Source organism: Solanum stenotomum, chromosome 1, assembly GCF_019186545.1.
Source record: "Solanum stenotomum isolate F172 chromosome 1, ASM1918654v1, whole genome shotgun sequence".
Lineage (NCBI taxonomy): Eukaryota > Viridiplantae > Streptophyta > Magnoliopsida > Solanales > Solanaceae > Solanum > Solanum stenotomum.
This window is the reverse complement of record NC_064282.1, coordinates 54,255,188-54,278,873: the sequence shown is the minus strand read 5'-3', so window position 1 is coordinate 54,278,873 and position 23,686 is coordinate 54,255,188. Positions and strand designations below refer to the sequence as shown.

Sequence of the window (23,686 nt, the reverse complement as noted above, 5' to 3'; positions counted from 1 at the left end):
CCAAGCTCTACAATTACAAGTGCACCTAACAATGTCTACACAATGTGTAAAGCCCTTGTCTACAACTTCAAACCATATTTCTCCATTTCATGATAAGTTACACTGCATTGACTTATTTATGTTTTCTTGTAAAATCTTCGAAGCCATGGGAGAAATATCAGTGATCCATATTTTTGAGAACTTTCTTAATTGACCAATTCTTTTTATTATTTTTATCTTAATATCTTTTAGTATTATAATGTTTGTCTTGTATCTTGAAGACAATATACATGCATTGAAGCTCCCCGCCATATTTTATCAATAGAGTCACATCTGCTATTTTATTTGACGTACCTTTTGCACCATCTTTCTAAATTGTAGTATAAAAGACCATCTAAGCACTCTCTTCTCAATTTCTTCAAAGTCTTTATGTATTCCCTCAATTTAGCTTCAAATGTAGATTTTACAATCTTCCAGAAAACATTTCTTCTCTCTATTCCCTTCTAATTTTTGCACCAATTTATAAGGACATGTCTGTCATACATTTTGTGTTCAGTAAGTGCTAATAAATCTGACACTGCAATTTCCAATCCCTATTAAAGAAAAAAAATAAACATATAAAAGAGTTAATGTGAATAAAAACATATAGAGACGATGAATGTAAATCACTAATCCAAGACATACCTTTTGCATATCAATAATTAGGTAAGTTCATGTCCTTCTTCAAGATCAAGATCATTCTTCACTAGACTTAAAAATCATCTCCAAGTAAATTTATTCTCACCCTCAACTACTGCCCAAGTAATGGACAACATCTGATTATTTTCATTTTGCGAACTGCCATCAATAATTGACCTTTGCACACTCCTTTGAGAAAACATCTATCTAGGTCAATGCACCGACTAGTAACTCCAAAGAATGCTTTTTTTAAAGCATGAAAACACACATAAAATCCTTCAAAAAATTTATGCCCAGTTTCAATAATTTCTCCAACTTTAACAATACAAGTGCTACCTAAATTTGCTCTTAAAATCTCATTTCTGTAGGAAAACATCCTACCACACTCAACAATACGAGCACCCATAATCTCTTGTAACACTTCTTCTCATTGTTGTCTTTCCAACACAAATAACCAATTCTTTTCTAATAAGCTCTTGCAACTTGATAATTCTTATGTTTAGCTGCTCATTTATTCTATCGTTATATATATTGGCTAGTAACTTTGAATTGCACGAATAGTTAAAAGTTGAATTCATACAAATATGGATAGGTTTGTAGTTTTTAACCACAAAATCTATAGTTTGGCTATCCAAACATGCAACCAATAACCAAGGACAGTCCTCTCTGCAGTATCTAACTCTAACTCTTCTAGGCTCATTCACATATTTCTCAATTTTGATTTATTTTTTGAACTACATATTTGGTTACAACTTTCCTAAATTTTCTTGCACTTCCAAACACCAAACATGTTTCACAAACAATCTTCCCTTAATTTTCTTCACTTAGATCATCAAAATCAAGAGTTGAAGACCGACTATAAAGATTGGAAGGTTCAAATGTAGACTGATAAAAAGTGTTGAAAGGTTCAGTTAGAGGATTAGTAGGCATAAATGAAGTGTTGGAAGGTTCACCAAGAAGATTAGAAAACTGAAATAAAGGGTTGAAATGTTCAGAAGAGGGACTAGAAGGTTCAGTAGGATGAAACCTGTGAGCCTTCACTTCTTCTTTCTGACTTCTGACACCACTATTCAATAAATTTCAATCGGCGATGCTACCAATTTGTTTCACCTCATGAAGTTTCTTAGGGTTTTGACCGATCGGAGAGAGAGACGAGGGTAGATGAATTTTTTTGATTATGGGTTAAAAAATGAATGAGTTAGAATAAAATTCGATCTTTGTTAAATGGATTGGAGGTGGCACAAACGTGCTTGGATTGAGAACACTGATGGTTAAAAAAACGATGTATTTATTGTGTTTTGAATGATTTCGTGAGGTACCCCACAAATTTAAAGTGTCTACTTAAATAAAAAGGTATTAGTTCCATGGGGTATTAGGAGTTAGGACCCCACAACAACATTAATTAGACTTAATGCAAAAACTCTAAACAACGTAATCAATTCAAGCACTTATGTTGCTGATTCACCAACCAAAATATATTAATGTGGGGCTTCCCACATTTATTTTTGGTACAATATGGGACTTCATCCATGCATGGACACAATACTAATAGGGTAAGGCGACTAGTTTCTTTATTTTTTATATTTTTTATAGAGTACTCCCTGCATTCACTTTTACTCGTCATTTATTTCTAAAATAGATTTTCATTTTTATTTGTCACTTTTGACATATCAAGAAAAGATAAAAATAATTCATGTTTTACCTTGGCATTAAATACTTATTCTCTAAATCATATAGACCTAATACTAAACATCATATAATAGGGCTAGCTTGGTAAAATACTTATATCAATAATTATTTTCTTAATGGATGTGCCAAGTCAAATAGCGACAAGTAAAAATGAACGAAGAAAGTATTATGAGGATTTTAGTGGACATATTTTATCAATCGATTATCCCTAAAATAACACATTAACATCTATTAATCAAAAAAATTGTCAATCTTTATAACTCGATTCTTTTTTTTTTTCACATTGCTTCTCCTTCTCAACAACAATTAAAATGGATGATGAGCCTACCAAAAAAATGGATGATGAAACTATATCATCACAGTATTCTAACTATTAAGTGAAGTGCATGATAAGGATATATATACTTAGTGTAAGCTCACTAGATGTACATTTATTATAAATTATACACTAAATATGCATAAAGTATATATTTTTTTAATAAAATTTTAAAAATATACAATTATCTAGCTTACATTGGAGAAATATAGCTCAAAATTTACATTACAAATGCCCAAAACACAATTCAATATACAACAACGTACATATGGTATATAACAATATATAAAACTTTCATATTATTATTTTTTATGAAAATATTCAAAACTTGATATACAATAGTATAATTAAATATTCAGTAATATAAGTACATATGGTATATAACAATATATAAAGCTTTCATATTATTATTTTTTATGAAAATATTCGAAACTTGATANNTATTTTTTATGAAAATATTCAAAACTTGATATACAATATTATAATTAATTATTCAGTAATATACAAAATTATAAGAGGTATTTATACACTCATATATAATAATATACACTAAACAATATATAAAACTTTCATATTATCATTTTTTATGAAAATATTCAAAACTTGATATACAATATTATAATTAAATATTCAGTAATATACAAAATTATAAGAGGCATTTATACACTCATGTATAATAATATACATTATTATACAAAAAATTGACTTCGTCGTCCTCCTTGAATCCAAGCATGAGATTCATTCAAAAACCACCTCAAAAACTAGACCAAATCACTCAAAATTTTAGATTTAGGCTCCTCATTATGTAACTAATATTTTGTAACAATACCCAAAAACCATATTATTTTCTAACAATCAATTTTCAAACTTGAGTTCTAAACTTAAATGGTGATTGTGAACTGATTTTTTATCCTTTTTTGAAATGATTTTCACCAATAAGTTCCAAATGCCCCGGGTAATGATTTCAAGTAAAGATATTTGGATTCAAACCTCATTTTCGAAATTTGATTTTAGAGTTGAATGACCCCTTTTTCAAGAGTATGATATGAGTATTGTTATTTTCTGAATCTTATTGTGATTACTTGATTAAATTAGATTGTGTTGTTTTTGGAAGTTGTTCGGAAGGGAAAAACTCAAGTCTTGAATTGGCTATTTGATTGAATTGAGGCAAGTGATCTCCTAATTAACCTTGTAAATCTAGTAGAATCGTGGATATCCCTTCATTGTGTGTGTTTGAAAAATAACATAAATGAAGTGATGGGTTCATTGTTTTACTTGATTAACCTTAACGAATAAAATGGGAATTAATGAAAAGGCAACGTGTCGATCATAATGTTTGTGTTTTGCCTTGTTGAGAGCCCTATTTGATTAATTGATGAAAAGTTTTGATGCTATTAATATGGACTTGAATCACTTGAATTGTCGTCTCTTCTTTATGGTGTGAAATTGCTTATGTGCGTTGATTGTTGTACACCGTGATGAGACATGTGATATAAAGTCGATGAAAAATGGTTCCAATTAGTGATATTGTGCCGAAGGAAAATTGTTCCAGCTAGCGATATCGTGTTGAAGGAAAATGATTTTGGCAAGTGACGTGATATAAATTCGATGGAAAATGGTTCCGACTAGTGATGTGATCATATAAAGTTAATGGAAAATGGTTCCGGCTAGTGATATTAAGCCAAAGGAAAATGGTTTCGGCTAGTGACGTGATATAAAGCCGATGAAAATGGTTTCGGGTAGTGATATTATGCCGAAGGAAAATGGTTCCGACAAGAGTTGACTATTAAGATTTAATGTACTTGTCACTTATGATTGATCTACTTGTCACTTGTGATTGATCTACTTGTTAGTTGTGATTCACGTACTTGATGTGTGTTGGTTATTAAACTGTGACTTTTGAACGGTGTATTGTAGCACTGTTAGATTCAGTTGATTTCTATGTAGGTTGTAGTTGAGGAGGTTCAGTTAAGATGCAAGGAATATTCGTTTTCTAGCTAGTTTTGTTATGTTTATCAGGTTGCTTGTTGAGTACCATGTTGTTTTCACTCTTTACTTCTACACTCGTGTAGATTCTGAGCTCGGTATCGTGTGATTACTCTTTTTCTTCTCCCATTTCTGAGGCTTGTTGAAGGACTTGAGAGGTATCTTTTTGTTACCCCGACGGACCTCTTTTTTCTTTACGTTATGCTTTGTTCTACTTGGAAAATAATGTCATTGAGACTTGTACTTATTTTTCAATTTCGCACTTTATGTATTAGTGACTTGTACACGTGACAATCAGATTCTTGGGTTATAATTGAATGAATAGTTTTCCCTTTTTATCTTGTTCTTAATGTCATTGAGACTTGTACTTATTTTTCAATTTCGCACTTTATGTATTAGTGACTTGTACACATGACAATCAGATTCTTGGGTTATAATTGAATGAATGGTTTTCCCTTTTTATCTTGTTCTTATTTCTTTTCCACTTTTTCTTTCCTTTCATTGTGTTGAGCCAAACTTGTATTAGTGGAATAGACAAGTGACATCACATCCATTTTTGGATCGTGATGACAATGAATTCTACTTTAATTTGAAAATTAGAACACTGACAAAATTACGCTAATGAAAAAAATAAATATGGCATAAAAATAGACAATAAAAATTACACGGAATAACACGAAGTAAAGGTTGAGAATGAGAAGAAAAATAAAATATAAATAATATTAAATAAAAAAATAATCTTTTAGCAATTTTTAGAATAATAAAAATAAATTAAAAAATTTAAAATAATAAAAATAAAAAATAAATTAAAACGAAAAAATAAAAATAGAAATAAAAAGAAAAAATTAAAAAGTAATCAACTTGTAATTACATTACACCATTTAATTACAAACAATTCACAGCCCTCCTTGAGAATTGGAGAGTGTAATTACCCCTTGTCAGTTATGCACAATTACCTGCTGACCTAGTTATAATTACATGGTCAATCAAATATGTCAAATAGTGTAATTACACCAAATTACATAAAATCCTATTATCAAAGTAATTTTTCAAACATGCCCTAAATAAGGATACAGTGAAAACTTACCTAATTTCTTAAAAGACGGTAAAACTAAAATGATGACAACTAGATAAGAACGGAGAGAGTACATAAACTATGTAAGTGATGATATCATGATATATATTTTTAATAGGGATAAGGGTTTGAAAAATATCCCAACTTTGATCGGATTTGCTGTTGCGATACTAAACTTTCATGAGGACCTATTACCCCTAGACTATTTAATACCGTATTTTTTACCCCCTGAACTATTTAATAGTGTATATGTGCCCACGTGAACACATTACTATTTATAATTGTGCATTATTTTTTATGTCCACGTGGGCATATATATATATATTTAAAATACGGTATTAAATAGTCTAGGGAAGTAATAGGTCCTCATGAAAGTTTAATATATCAACAACAAATTCGACCAAAGTTGAGGTATTTTTCAGACCCTTATCCCTTTTATATATATAATGTATTATGATTCTTTTTCAATACATTACATCATGATATATTTTACTACCTCCATTCCTATTTATATGTCATTATTTTAGATTTCATGTCTCTTACGAATTAAGTAAGTTTTCCATTGTATTCTTATTTAGTATTATCTAGTTTTTAACAAATGAATAAAAAATAATTTATTTTGATTAATTAAAATGACCAATAAATATGAATTAATCATTTAGTTTTTCTACATTAGTCAAATTCATATTTTCAAGGCTAAAACTCCCAAGAATAAAATTAAAAAAATAATGTCATTTATATATTAATTTTATGAAATGATAAATATTAAGAATATCTATTTTTAATAATAAATACATATAAATAGAAACGGAGAAAGTATTAATACTGGGTCTAGATCAATTGATTTGGTCAACTGCGCTTCTATATTATGCACATTTATTTACACAAAATTTGATGGTGCTGCTGGCAGTTATCCCTACATGCTAGATCTCCACGTTAGATACATATTGCAAAATGGTGCACTATATTTTGGGATATGCACCTTTTGCTAAGCACTAAATTTTGAAAAAAATATACCATCTCCATTTTATATTAATTTGGTCATATTATTAAATAATTATTGATTTTATAAAATCAATTTCATTTTTCTGATTTAATTTTTAAAGTATTTAAAAGATATATATAAATGTTATAAAAATTTGAAAAAAGTCCTCCATTGTTAAGTTTGTAAAATCTAATATCAAACATCAATTGTTAGGGATAGTATAATAAAATAGTTATGTCAATCATTATTTTGTTAATGAGAATGTTAAGTTCAAATATAATAAGTAAATATGAGAAAAGGGAGTATTTTCTCCGTCTTATATTAGAATTTATTCTTAATTTATAAGATAAATTATTATTTTTTATCCTTAAGATTAATTTTTTTTGAAAGTATAAATGTTGCAAAGTTTCAAAAGATTTTCTTCATTGTTAATATGATATTGATGAATAAAGCACATATATAGAGTGTATTAAAATTTAAAAATAGTTAAAGGATAAACTAGAAAAAATAACACTTCTTATTTATGTTCTCTTTAAAGATGTGTAACAATAAAATGAACAAGTAATATTTAACAGAGGGAGTACTCACTGTATCTAAAATTTATGCTTCAAGGTGTCAAATAGGGCAAACAATGCTATAAGCAGAGTAAAATTGAATGAGTTAAAGAAATGAGTTGGTTATTGAGCGGTCCAAAATTATTTATGCTGAAATGAATTGGACTCAAAATGGACTAAAAATGCTCAATTTTTTTAAGTTTGAATTATTTTATTTGTTCGTATTACCTAGTGAGTTGTTTCTATTACCATTCTTATCATTTATTTTTTCGGAGATACATGTATGTGGCACGTCTAAATATATATATATATATATATCGGATAAATGTTAAGCATATATATATAATTATGTGTATCGATATATGAAATTTAACTAAAATGCATCAAATTAAGAGCAAATCATGCGTTATTCCCTGAATTCTTAATTTTTTTCCCCAAAAAAATATCAAATTCATTCTCATTTGTTCAAGCATCATAAATCTTTGCTTATAGATACTAGAATCTTTGTTAAGATATATATACACTTTATCACATGAACTTTTAATTAGATACATGTATTATTTTGTCAAATATATATTTTGAGAGATATTCTGTCGATCATGACCTTGGAGTCAGTATGTGAGAAGGGAAGGATTAGGAGAAAGAGGTTGTTGATTTGGAGTGAAGAAGTAAATTATGGAGATAATTAGATGGGTATGGCTCTATTTTAGATTACTTTTGAGAGTGATGTATCTAATTCCAATAATTAAATAATGAAATAATAGGTACTTATTTAACATTATAGATTGAATTAATAAATATGATGTCTAGATTATTCTTATTATATTTTCATGAGGTATAAAATATTGGAAGGCAAACGTAAATTGTTAAATTTGCTACCAATTATCTCCAATCACTATTAGGTTTGATTTTGAAATAATTTGACTTAATAAATCTAGTTTGGGAAAATGCATAAGTACCCCCCAGCCTATACCCGAAATTCCAGAGACACACCTAACCTTTACTAAGGTCCTATTACCCCCCGAACTTATTTTATATGTAATATTCTACACCTTTTTGGCCTACGTGGCACTATCTTTGTGGGCCCATTGCATGTTGACATTTTTTTCAAGATAGTGCCACGTAGGCAGAAAAGGGGTAGAATATTATAAATAAATTAAGTTTGGGGGGGTAATAGGACCTTAGTAAAGGTTAGGTGTGTCTTTGGGATTTCGGGCATAGGCTGGGGGAGTACTTATGCATTTTCCCAATCTATTTTTGTANCCACGTAGGCAGAAAAGGGGTAGAATATTATAGATAAATTAAGTTTGGGGGGGTAATAGGACCTTAGTAAAGCTTAGGTGTGTCTCTGGGATTTCGGGCATAGGTTGGGGGGGGTACTTATGCATTTTCCCAATCTAGTTTTGTAAAAGAAATACTTGATAAATATAGTTGTACTAGGAGTGAGCATGACGAAATATCCTTGTCTAGAAGCAGTAAACTTGTCGCAATGCTTTCCACCTTGATCAAATGCATCGTTCGCCCAATCTGAACAAAGCCATCCATCATTGCAATCACTCTGCACGTAGCATCTTTTCAAGCAAGTTACTATATCACCAACCGGAATTAATTTTTGTTCAATGGCCACAATATCAACTGACATGTCGCGCGCACCCATTGCTTGCAGCTTTGGTGAACGAGACATAGTAACTGCATATCATAAATATATATATATTAGCATTTAGCACACACTAATAAAATTTTAAATTGTGTAATAAGATGAAAGGTAATTAGGTAATGAGCCAGTAGTTGCAGCTAGGACAACAACAAAGTAAAATGCAAAGTTAAGACGTGCTCCAGCCATATTGTGTAATGCTACTTTAATTAATAAATATGTGAATGGTGAATTTCCTTCTCAACCAATGGTGTATTTATAGGAACATATTACTACATTTGGTTCATCTCTTCTTTTTTTCCCCTTTTTAAATAAAGATATTTTGTGAAGCACTATTTGTTTAAAGAACAATGCATTGAATTGAACGAGATGGAGAAATACATAAATAAGAAAAATTATAAATTAAAGAATGAGATAAAGACAAATTCATTATATGAATTGGAAAAATTACTCAAATACACGTCTTATGTTTCTCTTATATCTAATATTTCCTTCTATTTCTAAAAACCTCTAAAATCCTTATTTCTCTCCTAATTCTAAATTATTTTATAATGTATCCGAGCTAGTTTTTAATGTATTCGAGCTACACATTATGTATCCGGTTTGTTTTACTTTTTCAGGGATTAATGTAATTACAAACTAAATAGGGATAGATTGTAATTTCATGTTAAAACTATGTAATTCCTAAAATTTATACATTATGATATTGTATTAAAAAAAAAAAGAAAAAAAGAAAAAAATAAAAATAATAAATAAAAAAAATAATAAAAATATAAAAAAATAAAAAATAAAAAATAAAAAAAATATATATATATATATTTATTTATATATTCTCTCCGTCTCAATTTAGGGTGAAACATTGTTCATAGCCTAAAGGGAGAACTACTGTGGTAGTGATAAGGACTATTCATCGACAAAAAAGAAGGAAGGTATACACACAAACTTTTATTGCATATTATTAATTTTACAAGTCATATTATATCATGTTATATGCATACTTAAACATAGAAAGAAATACTTAGTACCTATAGGGAATAAAAGAATCATAAGATTTCTCATATAAAATATCTATGTTCATATCCATGCTATTAGCATAAAAATGAAATTTGTTCAAAGATCTTTGCATAGCATAAGAAAGAGCCTAGAAGTATAAAAAGACATTATATCATTTTGATAAAGCAATATCCGAAATGGAACAAGCATATTTGCATTCTAGTCAAGTGCAGCTGCAGTTATTTTTACTATACATGAAATAAAAATGTATAGAATACAGGAATATTTTGAATATAAAAATGTTCTATCAATATTAAAAAATTATAGAGTATTTACTGCATAATTTTCCGCAACCCTGTTTTGGAACAGCAAGAAACTAATGGTATCAGAGCCATGGTACTAAGAATAATATGGAACTAGATTTTACTCTAGTAAAACCTATATGGTATATAAAAGACGAAACATTAATAGCAATATTACAGGTAGTCAAAACTTTAGATGAAGATTTAAGAAGAAAGATCTTAACTATAATTACGTTAAGAAAGAAATTTGAAGAAGAATTATATGAATTACATTATAATTTTTCAGATGAAATAAATGACATGAATACCTCTGATTATTACTTTTCAGAATAAATAATATGAGCCTAAAAGAAGTCTCGGAATTATTAAAAGACTTAATTGAAAGTCATAAACAAATAACTTTAAGGTTAAAAATGATAGAAATAGAAATTATTTCTATAAAAGAAAATCTTCCAGGAAGAATAACAAACATTATAGAAAAAACAGAAAATTTTGACAAAAGAGTAAGTCAAAAATATATAAATGAATTACTAGCAAAAAAATTTGCGAGTAAAAATACTTATCAAAAAGGAAGTATGGATGAAATACTACTCCAAAAATTCTTAGAAAAACAAAATAAAAATCTAGAAGAAGAAGAAGAAAATCTAGAAACAACTCTAGAAACAACAAACAAATCTTCTGAATTAGAGAAAGAGAATGAATGAACTAGATGAACTAGTATATGCAATGGAAGATCTAAATCTTTCAGAGCAAAGAATAAAAGTACTTATGAATAAAGGGGAAATAGGAGGACCCCAAGGAAGATTTGAAGAAGGTAATGAATCCAAATCCATTAAAGAAGAATGGCAAGAGCCAGAAAAGGATGGGAAAATTTTGTAAATAAAGCAAAAAAGAATAATAATTTTATAAAACATTATCATAATAGTGATAAATCAAAATTTATGTCAAATAGACTCCCAACAGGAGATATTAGAACTCAATTCTTAGATCTCGATTGTAAAAGAGATCCAGAAAATAGTTTAGACTTATGGTCTCAAAACATGCTTCTATATTTCCTATTAGGAAAAGGAAATTATACAGATGAAGAAAAATATATCATCATGATAAATACTTTTATTGGAAAAGTAAATGATTGGATTTCTGGAATAACAGATAATGCAGAAAAAATAATTAAAAATGATACCTTAGAAGGATTAAAAAATTCCTTACAAGAAGGTATAACTAAACTAAAGCAAATGAATTCTTTGGTGGACAAGGAAATACAAAAGAAAATAAAGAAATGATAAGAACAATTGCTAAAGAACTATTAGAAAAATTACAAATATGTAAAATGAGTTATATTTAAGATTACACATGCGAATTCGAAAAATATTACTACAAAAAATTTTATCGTGGAAAAGAAATGTTACCATATCTTGAAAAATACTATAAAAAATTACCAGGCTTTTGGGTCAAATACTTCAGAGAAGAATATGAAAAAGAAAATAAAAAGGGAGATACTCTTGGTCAAAGAATAAGCTTCTTAAAAAATAGACTAGGTCAATTATGCATGTCACATAGCATACAAAGAAAAGCTAAAAAAATAAATACACAAATTTATTGTTTAGATACTAATGCAACTACTCAGTGGGGTTGCAATGAAAAACCTTATAAAAAGAGAAAACTTAAAAAAGGTTTAATAAAAAGAAAGAATTTTTCTAAACAAAATTATATTCCTAGAAAAAAATATTATAGGAAGAAAAAAGAATTTACAAAGTCAAAACCTGCAGAAAAATGCAAGTGTTATAATTGTGGTGAAGACGGCCATAAAAGTTACGAACGTAACAAAAGAAGAGTAAAAACCTCAAAAATTGACAGAATAGAAATTGATTCAGATTTAGAATCTATAAAATTTATAGAAAGTGGAGATTTCTTTACTGAGATCTATGAAGAATACTCAACCAGTTCTGAAGATACTGACTAAATGAGTAAAGAAATCCAAGAAAGAGAAGATTCAGTTCAAATCCTAGAAACTGAAGAAGATCACAGAGAATACGCTTTAAAAGCCACCTTTGATGGAGATATATTCAGAAAAATCCAAGGATTAAAACTTAATCTTAAAGCAGAAGATAACCTATTAAGCAGAATGCAAAGGATGTTTGCAAGAAATAAAATTTCCTATCATGAATATCAGGAAATAGAAAAGGTAATAGAAATTACGCAAACAACAGGTAAACATAAACTAATTAGAAAGTCTTTCTTTATCTCCTGTGATTCCAATTATTGATATATTATTTTTATTTATGTCCCAATCTTTTATTAAAAAAGATTTTGCTAGACTTGCTTCAGATCCATTGTCTATTTGGCAACATGTTGTTATATTTGTATCATAGAAAGTTATTTCTATGAAAACTGAAACCTTAAAAATAGTTTCTTTTGGCATTTACATTTTTGGTATGAAACAGGTTTCACCTTTGTATATCATTTCTATGCTATTTTTCCCTATACTATACTCTTCTATACTATTTAGGAAAAGGTTTCCTAAAATTAAATCCTGATCACTTTTATAATTTGTAATATAACAGGGGATTGTTATTCTTATTGTATCTAGTTGTATAGGTAAATTTACCATAATATATATATATATATATATATATATATATATATATATATGTTGTTTTATCTTATAGATCAAACTCCGCCCATAGATGGTGTAACTTTGCTTAGGGGAGTTTGATGGTCTTAGGACTACATGAACAGATAATATTTACTACTTATATTTTGGGGTGAGTATCCTTTGCTAAGCACCACATTATTGAAAAAATTATACCGCCTCCATCTCATATCACTAAAGAATTGCTCTAAGTTACTTGTCAATTTATAAAGTTAAAGTTATGATTAATTATTTTTTTCTGATTTATTTTTAGAATTAGCTTTCAAAAAAATTTCTTCATGATTAATTGTGATATTGATGAATAGAGCATATAATTAGTAAAACCAACATTTTTTATGTATGATTTTTATTTTAAACGCGTAAAGGAAAAAGTAAATCAATAATATTAGACCTGAGAGAGAGTACTCAGTGTAATCTGAAATTTATGCTTGAAGGTGTCAAATAAGTGAATTATGTTGAATTTAAGTGGACTAAAATAGATTGAGTTAATAAATGAGTGGATTATTGATCCGTTCAAAAAATATTTAAGTTGAAATGAGTTGAATTGAAATAGATTAAAACACACCATTCTAATCAGTTTTAATTGTTTTATTTATTCTTGTTGCCTTATTTGTTCTTTTTTTTTGTAATATCTAATAAAATTATATTTTTCTTTATTATGAAAATATAAAAATAACAAATAAAAACAATAATTTTTTTGATAAGATTTCTCATGAGTATTAATTTGAGCTACATATTAATCCAAGTTTTGATGGGATGAAATCGAACAAAAATGATCTCCGTGAATAGTTTAGCTCAAAAATGTCCTCCGTTAATAGTTTGATCCAAAAATATCCTTATGTCAATATTTTTGGTCCAAAAAAACCTCATGTCATTAATATTTTGATTCAAAAATGTCATTATTACTTTTGGGTAGAAAATGTCCCTTTTCCTAAAAACCATATTGTTTTTCTTTTTAATAAAATATTGACTTTGAAGAAACATTTTTTGTTAAAAAAGTAATCCCTTTATAACTAATATAGAAATGAAAAGTAATTTTTTTTACTTTTAATCTCTTTTTATCAATTAAATAGAATTTTCTTATATATTTTTTTAAACTGATAATATAGGTTGTATGTATAAGATCATAGCAAAACTGCATCATCAATTTCTATTTAGATAATAGTAATTATTTTTTAATAAATTAGAAAATATTCTTATTTTTTAAATCTTTTTTAATTGAAATATGATGAATATTTGGTAAAAAGGGATCAACAATAACGTAACTTCATTGATGATATTTTAAAAATATTTTGTGAAATGAATCGATGAAACATTTTTTCTGTTTTATGGCGTTATAACTGTTACTCCTATATCTTAACTTTAATCAATAATCATATAAGCAAATATTTATCCTTCATAAATATCGAGAGATAAATATAGTTTTTATTCTATGAGAAAAACTAATTCTATTCTTAAATTATTAGTTTTTATCCTCCACTTATTGATATCCTTAATTTATTCTTAAATACATAAATAAATTACCTTCTAATCATACATAAATAACTCTGTCCACTTTTATTTGTCATGTTACGCTTTTCGAAAGTCAATTTGATTAATTTTCAAAGTTAAATTAGATTACATTAATTTGATATTTAAATAAAAAATTTAGATATACAAAAATTATACGAAAAGTATTGTAAATTGCAATCTTTTTTATATCAATATGATGAAAAATATATCGTAATATTAATAAAAATTTTTATACTTTGACTCTATTAAAAAAGCTACTATGACAATTAAAAATGAAATAGGTAATATAAAACTGGATCTTTGGTGGTGCAACTTTACTTACACGGAGTGTGCGCTGCTGGCATGTAAAATGGTGCACTGCATATAAAAGACATTATATTTTGGGATGGGTACCTTTTGCTGATTAGAAAATTGGAAAAGGATTAAAAATATTTTAAAACTATATTGAAAGAATTAAATATACTTTCTCCATCCTATTTTATGTGAGATAGTTTAATTTGGCATGGAGTTCAAGAAAGAAAGCAAGACTTTTAAAATTTGTTGTCCAAAATGAATGATAGAAATTTGTATGGTTGTAAATCATTTCATTAAGGTAAAATAAATATTTTATAATTAAATTGTTACTTAATATAAAAACGTGTCGTTCTTTTTTGGACTGACTAAAAAAAAAGTAAGTCACATAAATTGGGACATAGAGAGTATCATTTATTCATCTATTTGATTAAAAATATCCTTCAATTTACTTTTTTGATCTATTTTACACTTGAAATTAATAGATTTTGTAAATATTATTATTTATTACGTGACATCTTTTTATTGGATATTTTAGGATGAACTACTTTATTAGACATACATCATTACCATATATACTAATTTTACCTCTACTTTCAAACAATTACATATATTACCAATTTTAATATTTTACACCATATATTATTAAAGATATAATCAAATGCCCACCTTCCTTAAAATTTGGATTGATTAGTTATATTTACATTTAAACTCCAAAAAATAACATGTTAATTAAAAACAAATATCCTTCTCTTGGGGAATATGAGTTAGGGTAAAAAGCTAACTCTTCCTCTTTCTCCTCTCTTGATCAGTAGTCAGTAAGAAGAAACAATTCATTAAAATAGATGTTCTACAGCTTGTCAACACACATGTCAAATTCTTAGCCTTTGATTTTCTCACTCTCAAACCAATCTCCCATGTACCCATCAATTTTTCTTGCAAGGGGAGACGCCTCTCGCACATAGAGACAATGGGTATCGACTATAGCTGTAAGCAGAGATTTCAAGCCAATAGATTTATCAAATTCGACATTGACGATGGTGCCGGTTACATACTCAACTAGGAAGCTTCGTGTCACTTCTCCTGTTGAATCTAGGCGCTATCAGTATATCTGATTAAATGTGTATGTATCTAATAAATATATTGAAGATTTATGCAATATTGGAGATTTATGCATGTATTTGACACAATATTCGAGTGTTGTCATATGTATCTGTCATTTATTATGTATCTTATTATTATATATATATATATATTTTTTTCTTGTTATGTTATTACAATGTATTATCTGACTATTTTCGTATTTATTCGAGATACATGTTTTGGATATAAGGTATGAAATTGATACTTAATACATCAAATTATATATTTATAAAAGATACATGAAATAATATTAGATCATATAAATAGATGCATGAAATTAATACTAGATCCATATATCAAATACATGAAATTAATACTAGATACTTCTAAGATACATATGAATGTACTTGTATGATACTCATGTATCTAAGTGTTTAGTTTATTGGATACATTATATATTGATAATAGATACATAAAATTAATGAATATACTATTTTAAGAGTAATAAAATGAAATTAATCAAATTACATGACAAAGATATACATGTTTTTGTCTTTTATTATAAATAATAATGAATTTATTATTTCAAAGAATAATAAATAAAATTAATTAAACATAGATACACTCCTTGATTTCCGCCTTACATTAAGAGATCTAGTTAATTAAAATTTTAAGAATAAATTATCTATATATTTTGAAAATCCTCTGTCACGTCCCGAGTCTACACCCTAAACGTGACTGGCACTCAAGAACCATTTCTAATCCCCAAACAAACCCTTGGCTTGGCAACATGACTTACATGACATTAAACAATATGTGAAAGCTTAAATAGGTGAATAATTTAACATTTAAGAAAGTCTTAGAAATATTGTGTTAGCAAAATATTTAACATGAACCATGAGTTAAACATAACATCCTGAGAAAACAATGGAAAACATTTACTCAATCTGTCTATGAAGCCTCTAACAAATGTGAGATGAATGTCGGGACAAGACGCACGACACCTCTTAAAGCTACTAACTAAAATGAAATGGAGCCCCCTGAAAGCAAGGAGACCTCACCAAATGTTGTTTGTGGTGGATAATGATTTCAATGATTCGCCTGTTGATGATCCTGAATACATGTATCTGTATCATGAAACGATGCAGGTCGAATGATGTCAACACATTGAATGTACTGGTACATGAAAAGGTTAGAGTAAACAATAATCTTGCTTGAAGGACTGAAACAACATAACTGGATCAATACATGAATATGAAGTGATAAACCATTTAAGCTTTACAATATAATATGCAATGAAAGCAACATGAAAATAATATACTTTACTTGTGGGGAGTTTCTCTAACTGACAACTATTGTCATGAGCCTAGCAATTATACAACGTTTCGCCTCACGTTGTCAGGGCCACCCTATACTTTGTCAGGGTATAGGATGATATCGTGACTACGGATCCATCTAATTGGCCTTCTCAGAGGCAATGAAGAGTCGCATGATGAGTCAATGATATCCTATCCTACACTAGCTACGTAGTTTTGTGGGACTTCCGAATCATAAGAGACTCTAACCCAATTCGGTGCTCGATACTACTCCAAAATAATAAATATAACATTTTGCTCAATTTACCCATTACAAGGAATTGTAATGACCCAGAAGGTCATTTTTTGTAATTTTGAAGTATTCGTTGACTTTAGTTAATTAGTTGATGGGTAATTGTGAATAATTGACTTAATTGATAGTTAATAGGCTAAAGTGATCATTTATTTAAGACCCTATACCATTTATACCATATAATTAAATTAAATTAGTGAAATTTAACACTTTGAATTATACCTAATTATTTTATTTAGAAACAAAAAGGAGATAGGAGAACAACGAACGAGACGTGCTTCAGGCGGTGGGTAAGAAACAATCTGAAACTTGTGATATTTATANTGACTACGGATCCATCTAATTGGCCTTCTCAGAGGCAATGAAGAGTCGCATGATGAGTCAATGATATCCTATCCTACACTAGCTACGTAGTTTTGTGGGACTTCCGAATCATAAGAGACTCTAACCCAATTCGGTGCTCGATACTACTCCAAAATAATAAATATAACATTTTGCTCAATTTACCCATTACAAGGAATTGTAATGACCCAGAAGGTCATTTTTTGTAATTTTGAAGTATTCGTTGACTTTAGTTAATTAGTTGATGGGTAATTGTGAATAATTGACTTAATTGATAGTTAATAGGCTAAAGTGATTATTTATTTAAGACCCTATACCATTTATACCATATAATTAAATTAAATTAGTGAAATTTAACACTTTGAATTATACCTAATTATTTTATTTAGAAACAAAAAGGAGATAGGAGAACAACGAACGAGACGTGCTTTAGGCGGCGGGTAAGAAACAATCTGAAACTTGTGATATTTATATACTTAATGCTTGAAAAATGTTCACTGTTAATATTACTGATTATTTAATGAAAGTTGATAGGTATTTGGAAATTTAGCAAGATTTGACCATGTGTAGCATGTAATATTTTTGGTTTGGATGGGGACGAACTGATAAGAACTTTGATTTTTGTTTGTTAGTGAAAGGATTCCAGGGAATTGAATCACTGACGAGTAGGAAATGAATTATAGATGGGGATTTACATGAAAAAGGGCAAGATTTTGACAGTGGGGTCATGATGTTGTCGCCACTGATTTGTTTTTGTAACAGTGGCTTCGAAATTAATAATATTAGTCATTTATTATATTATAAATTCAGGTTTTAATATATTGAGATATGTAATTAATTATTAGGTGCATGATATTATGTGAATACCGTTTGAATTAGGATATTGGGAAAACTGGATTTAACCCTAGACTTGAAATTTGGAGGTTGTAATTGATGAATATTGAGCTTGTTGTTGAGTATATGTGATTGTTAGAATGTTGTTGTTGAGATATGTGCTTGTAAATTGTGAACTGTTAGGTTGGGTTGATTTTATGCAGGTTTTAATTGTAGAGGTTCAGTTAAGGTGTAAGGATTACCCGTATTCTATCCCCTTAACTTGTGTTTAGAGGTTTACTTGCTGAGTACCGTGTGGTTTGGTACTCACCCCTTGCTACTTCATTTTTTTTGTATGTTACTAGCCTGGACCTTTGTGATATTTTCTATTCTCCTTGTCTGAGGCTTCTTGTAGAGGTTTGTGAGGTAGCTGCTTGTTATTTCAGCGGACCTTCTTTCTCTTTAATTATGATCTTGTTCTATTCTAGAAACAATGTCATTTGAAACATGTATTTTCTTTCAACTTTGTTATAACACATTAGAGGCTTGTACACGTAACAACCAAATTTTGGGGATATTTTTGAGTTGATTATGAAATTTCCGCATTTTATTGTAATGATTGAGTTTTAGGATGACTTGTCTTGGTGGGATAAGACGAGTGCCATCATGTCCTTTTTTGGGTCGTGACAGGAATGTACTTCTTACTTGATTGAAATACTTTTCAAAACATTGGACGTGTTTACGTTCTTGAAAATATGCACTTATGAACTTATCTTTCAGGTTCAAAAATCAATATAGGTACATGAGTATAGATAAAGATATATAAATAATCTTTAAAACTCTTAAGTGTTTACTTCCCTCTCAACTTTACTTTGATTTAAACAAAATTGAGTTTAAGAATGTTGATTAGGACATGTATAAGATTTTCCGATGATCAATGGAGGTTTAGATGGTTGATAATAAGAAGAGAATCAAGACTCGACTCAAAGGAACACATACGGAACGAAGTTAGAGAAGGAAAGTGGCTTGACGCTCCGGGAGCTATGGGGGTGTAACACCTCGCTATTTGAAAGAACTAGAAAGAGCTAGAATTAGAAAGAGTCATTTTTGGCAAGAATGAAAAATCTGGAAATTTAACAAAGTTAAGTTAAGTATGAGTTTTGGATCAATTTCAAACGACCATAACTCTTATCTCAGGATGAGTTAGGTGTGCTACAAGATACCGTATGAAAGATCTTTGAATTATATTTCCAACGCCGTCAAGTTTGCTTAGTTTTGAGTTTTATGAGTGAGATATGTCCATTTGAAGTTGGGTTGTCTATATAAGAAAAGTCAAAATCAGATTTCAGAAGGGTATTATGGTCTTTTCATTACCCAATTAAATTAATTCATATTTGGTAATTACTTAAGGGTCTAAACTAAATTTGGTCAATTTACGTACTCAAAGATTTCATGCTAGGATTTTGAGAGAAAGAACGCAAGAGGAGAAAAGAGGAGAAAAAGCCAAAGTTCATCGTTCTTGAGGATTTTGCTTGTGGATTTCGTCAAGGGGTGATTCCTACGAAGTATGTGAGATCACATAGCGTTGGCTAGTTCACCCACGCGCGAATCATGATTTATTTCAGCGAATTTAGATTCTTGAAGGTTTAGAAATTGAGTTCTTGATGGATTTGTTTGAAGTTTTTATTGGGTTCTTGATTGTTGGAGTTGTTGAGGAGTTCTTGACGTAGATTCATGAAATTAAGTGTCGTTTCGAGTAGATTCTTGCATATTTTGATTATGTAGTCGAATCTAAGTGTTTGGGGAAAGATCCAATTGAGTTTAGAGGGTTTAGAGTTGAAAAACAAGAAAGAAAAATCTTCAAACACCTGGGCAGAGGGGTGGTGCGCCGCGCCACTCAGAGCTCCCCACAAAGTTCTTTGAAGTTTTGGCTCTGGCTCCCCGCGCCAGGGACGCCACGTCTTCTACTTCTTCCCACTTCTTTCCGTACTAGTTCCCTTGTAATGTACCTATGTTTCCTAGTTGATTCCTACACTCTAAGTACGTCAAAGCAACATGAAATCATCAATAACATGAGATCATGAAACTTGAATCAATAATTCAATTCAAGGAAAGTTAAGAGTCAAGTAAAGAGAAGTAAAGAGTTAAGTCAAGAGAAGTTCTTAAAGTTTTTCAAAAGTCTTTTACAAACGTTTTAACTTTGTTTTAAGACTTGAGTTTTGAGTTGAGTAAAGAGTAAAGTTGAAGTTCATTTCTTCAAAGAGTATATGGGGACTATGTATTCCCAAAGAGTTTAAAATGTTTTCACATTTAAATAAGAAAGGAAACTGAGATTTTCAAAGAAGCCTTTGAGCTAATTTTCAGTAAAAAGTAAATGCTTTCACAATTAAGCAAGAGAGGAAACTTTGATTTCCAAGAAGAGCCTTTGAGCTAAGTTTTGAGCAATTATCTCAAACCATATAAAGAAGTATGTTTTTAAACATAAGAGCTAGTATTATTATTATTTGGGATTAGTATTGAGCACCGATATGGGGGAGAGTTCAGACAACTCCCAGCCCCCATAAACCATGTAGCTATCATGGGTAGAAAAGGGTCATACTTTTTAGATGATTCCTTAGTGCTTTTTAGCATAAACTAGTGGGTCCACTTAGTAGTCAGGTTCTATGCCTTCGACAAGGTATAGGACGGCCCTGGCAGCACGAGGCAAAACGTTGTATCATCACAATAGCTCTTAAGTGATGGTTGTCGGTTAGAGAAACTCCCACAACAGTATTATTTTGTATTTTTATATACATTTTAGAGTTATATTGTATCCTTGCATACAGATCAGAGTTATTATTGTATTTCCAAATACACATAGTTGTTAGCCATGTTTTAAAAAGCATTTCTTTATATTGCACTTGTTTATACTGCTTTATATTGAAATGAGTTCAGTTGAGTTCAGTTGAGTTGAGACCAGGTTGTTCTTTCAGTTCCTTTCAAGCTTATGTCTTGTTTAGATTTCCCTCCGCATGCTCGTACATTTAATGTACTGATGGCATTTGGCCTACATCTTTTTATGATGCAGATACAGGTAACCAGGATCATCATCTAGTGCATCGTTGACTTCAGAGTTATTGGTGAGCCTCCTTGCTTCCGGAGGATCCCTTTTATTGCTTTCAGTATGTTTAGTCCATTAGGATGTCGTGAGTCTTGTCTTGACGTCCATCTTAGTTTATTAGAGGCTTCATAGAAAGTTAGACATGATTTTTTTAGTCTTGCATTTAAGATGTTTTGCTATGAGATTTGAGTTGCCATCTTGGCTAGTTGAATGTTATTTTAAGACATTCTAAGTTATTTCATGAGTTATCTTTTCAGACTATTATCTTGTTATTTAAGTCTTCCGCTATGAGTTAAGCCACACCAAGGGTTCGCTTGGGACCAACAATGGTTCTCGAGTGCCAGTCCCGCCCAGGGTGTAGGCTTGAGGTGTGACAGGGGGCGTGTCGCGCAAGGCCTCCATTTATTGGGGCTCTATTCAGGGGGACTGCAGGCGCCCTGCGCCAACATTCTTGGCGCCTTGGGGGTGCAATGTACCACCCCAAACCCAGAATTTTGACGAGTTTTTCTTGTTCAATTCATGGCCTAACCCACTTGGAATCGAACGATTCATCCCAAACTTATCTAGATTCATAAAACCAACAAAATTCATCGAAAACCCACTAAAATTACATCAAGAACATCAATCATTCGCAACACCCTCACTCTAACATTTTAATATGACTCAATTGATAAAGAATGAAGTAAAACCTTAAGAATTTCTCAAGAACTCTTACATAACGATTTCATGGATAATTTACTCAATGAAATACATACTTGGCGTGAGGATGCACAAATCAGTCACTATGAGAAACCTTACGTACCTCGAAAGAACCAAGTTCTTGGCGATTTCCCCAAAACCTTGAAGAATTCTTGAAACCTCATATTTTCTCCTCTTGAACTTTTTCCTAACTTGCTTAAACATTTTTGAGAGAATGAAAACTGATTTCAATCAGCATATTGTCACGACCTAGACCGTCGTGATTGACACCCACACTAAATCTCCAGTAGGAGAACCACTACTACGACTCAACTACACAACTTAATGAAAACATAGGCATTTAAAGATATATAAGCAGGTTTAAATGCATAAATTATATAGAGTTCCCATAAACTCCAAAGGTTTAAATGAATAACTAACCAACTAACGCAGAAGTTTAAACCCTAGAATCTGAAAGTCATTGTACCAAAACATTTAAAGTGCAACAAGTCTAAGAAAAAGGGATACAACCCCAACTAACATAAGAAATATCTAAATAGTCTAAGTTCGAAGGAAATGAACTAAACAATAAGAATGACTTCATGGTAGCCTGAAATAACTGGCTCACCCTTGAAATCCCGTTTCGATCACTGATCTCCTATCTGAGGTCTATCAATAACCGCGTGAAAATGCCCTGTACTTAACAAAGAACAAGCAAGTGCAGTATCAATACACAACCATAGTGTACTAGTAGGACACATGGCTATTTTAGTAAGCGAAATATATATAAGCAATCACAAAATAGTAAGCATAACATATACATAATATATACACACATCGGTTATCATTTCAGGAGCAATGTACAATTCCACATTCTCAATAGCAAATAGATATAACAATACAACGGTCCTCTCATGGAACCCATACCCAAACTGTTAGTATGTCGGAACATGACACCTGATCCCAATTAGTGTATCGGAACTTCACACTCAATCCAATGTATGTGTCAGAACATGACACATGATCCAATATATATGTTGAAACGTGATACCCGATTCAATCAACGCAACCAAAATCACATTCACACTCATAATGTACATACTTATTGTCACGACCCGAGAGCACCCCCTAGTCGTAACCGGCGTATTCAACCTCGAAGAGGTCAAATACAAGCCTCATGGATCATTCATTGCATACGATACAAAAAAAAAATAAAAAGAATTAAAAACTTTCTTTACCAAGAAAACATTTCATAAAAAAAAATAGCAAGCGGAAGACTTTCCAAACTTTATACATGATGTCTCAAAACCATTTAATACTTTAGAGTACAAAATTCGGGACTAATCCCATACACAAATTAAACAATACTAAAAAGACATAAAATAACATATTGGG

General features: G+C 29.9%; 1 protein-coding gene across 1 annotated transcript; it reads right to left on the bottom strand.

Annotated features, from left to right (window-relative positions):
• Window positions 1-1,467: 1,467 nt before the first annotated feature.
• LOC125854325 (uncharacterized) lies at window positions 1,468-9,198 on the bottom strand. Its single transcript, XM_049533844.1, has 3 exons — window positions 9,045-9,198; window positions 8,681-8,951; window positions 1,468-1,723 (listed from the first exon to the last, which is right to left on the bottom strand). The coding sequence occupies exons 1-3, from the start codon at window positions 9,103-9,105 to the stop codon at window positions 1,468-1,470; spliced, it is 588 nt and encodes a 195-aa protein (XP_049389801.1). The 5' UTR covers window positions 9,106-9,198.
• Between the last annotated feature and the right edge of the window lie 14,488 nt (window positions 9,199-23,686).

What these genes read in the sequence shown, in the direction of transcription:
- LOC125854325 (XM_049533844.1), bottom strand. Translation starts at nt 9,105, where the DNA reads ATGGCTGGAGCACGTCTTAACTTTGCATTTTACTTTGTTGTTGTCCTA. An exon ending in TGTCCTAGCTGCAACTACTG is followed by an intron (nt 8,952 to 9,044) that starts GCTCATTACCTA and finishes TATGATATGCAG; the next exon opens with TTACTATGTCTCGTTCACCA. An exon ending in AGTACAACTATATTTATCAA is followed by an intron (nt 1,724 to 8,680) that starts GTATTTCTTTTA and finishes TTTATTGAATAG; the next exon opens with TGGTGTCAGAAGTCAGAAAG.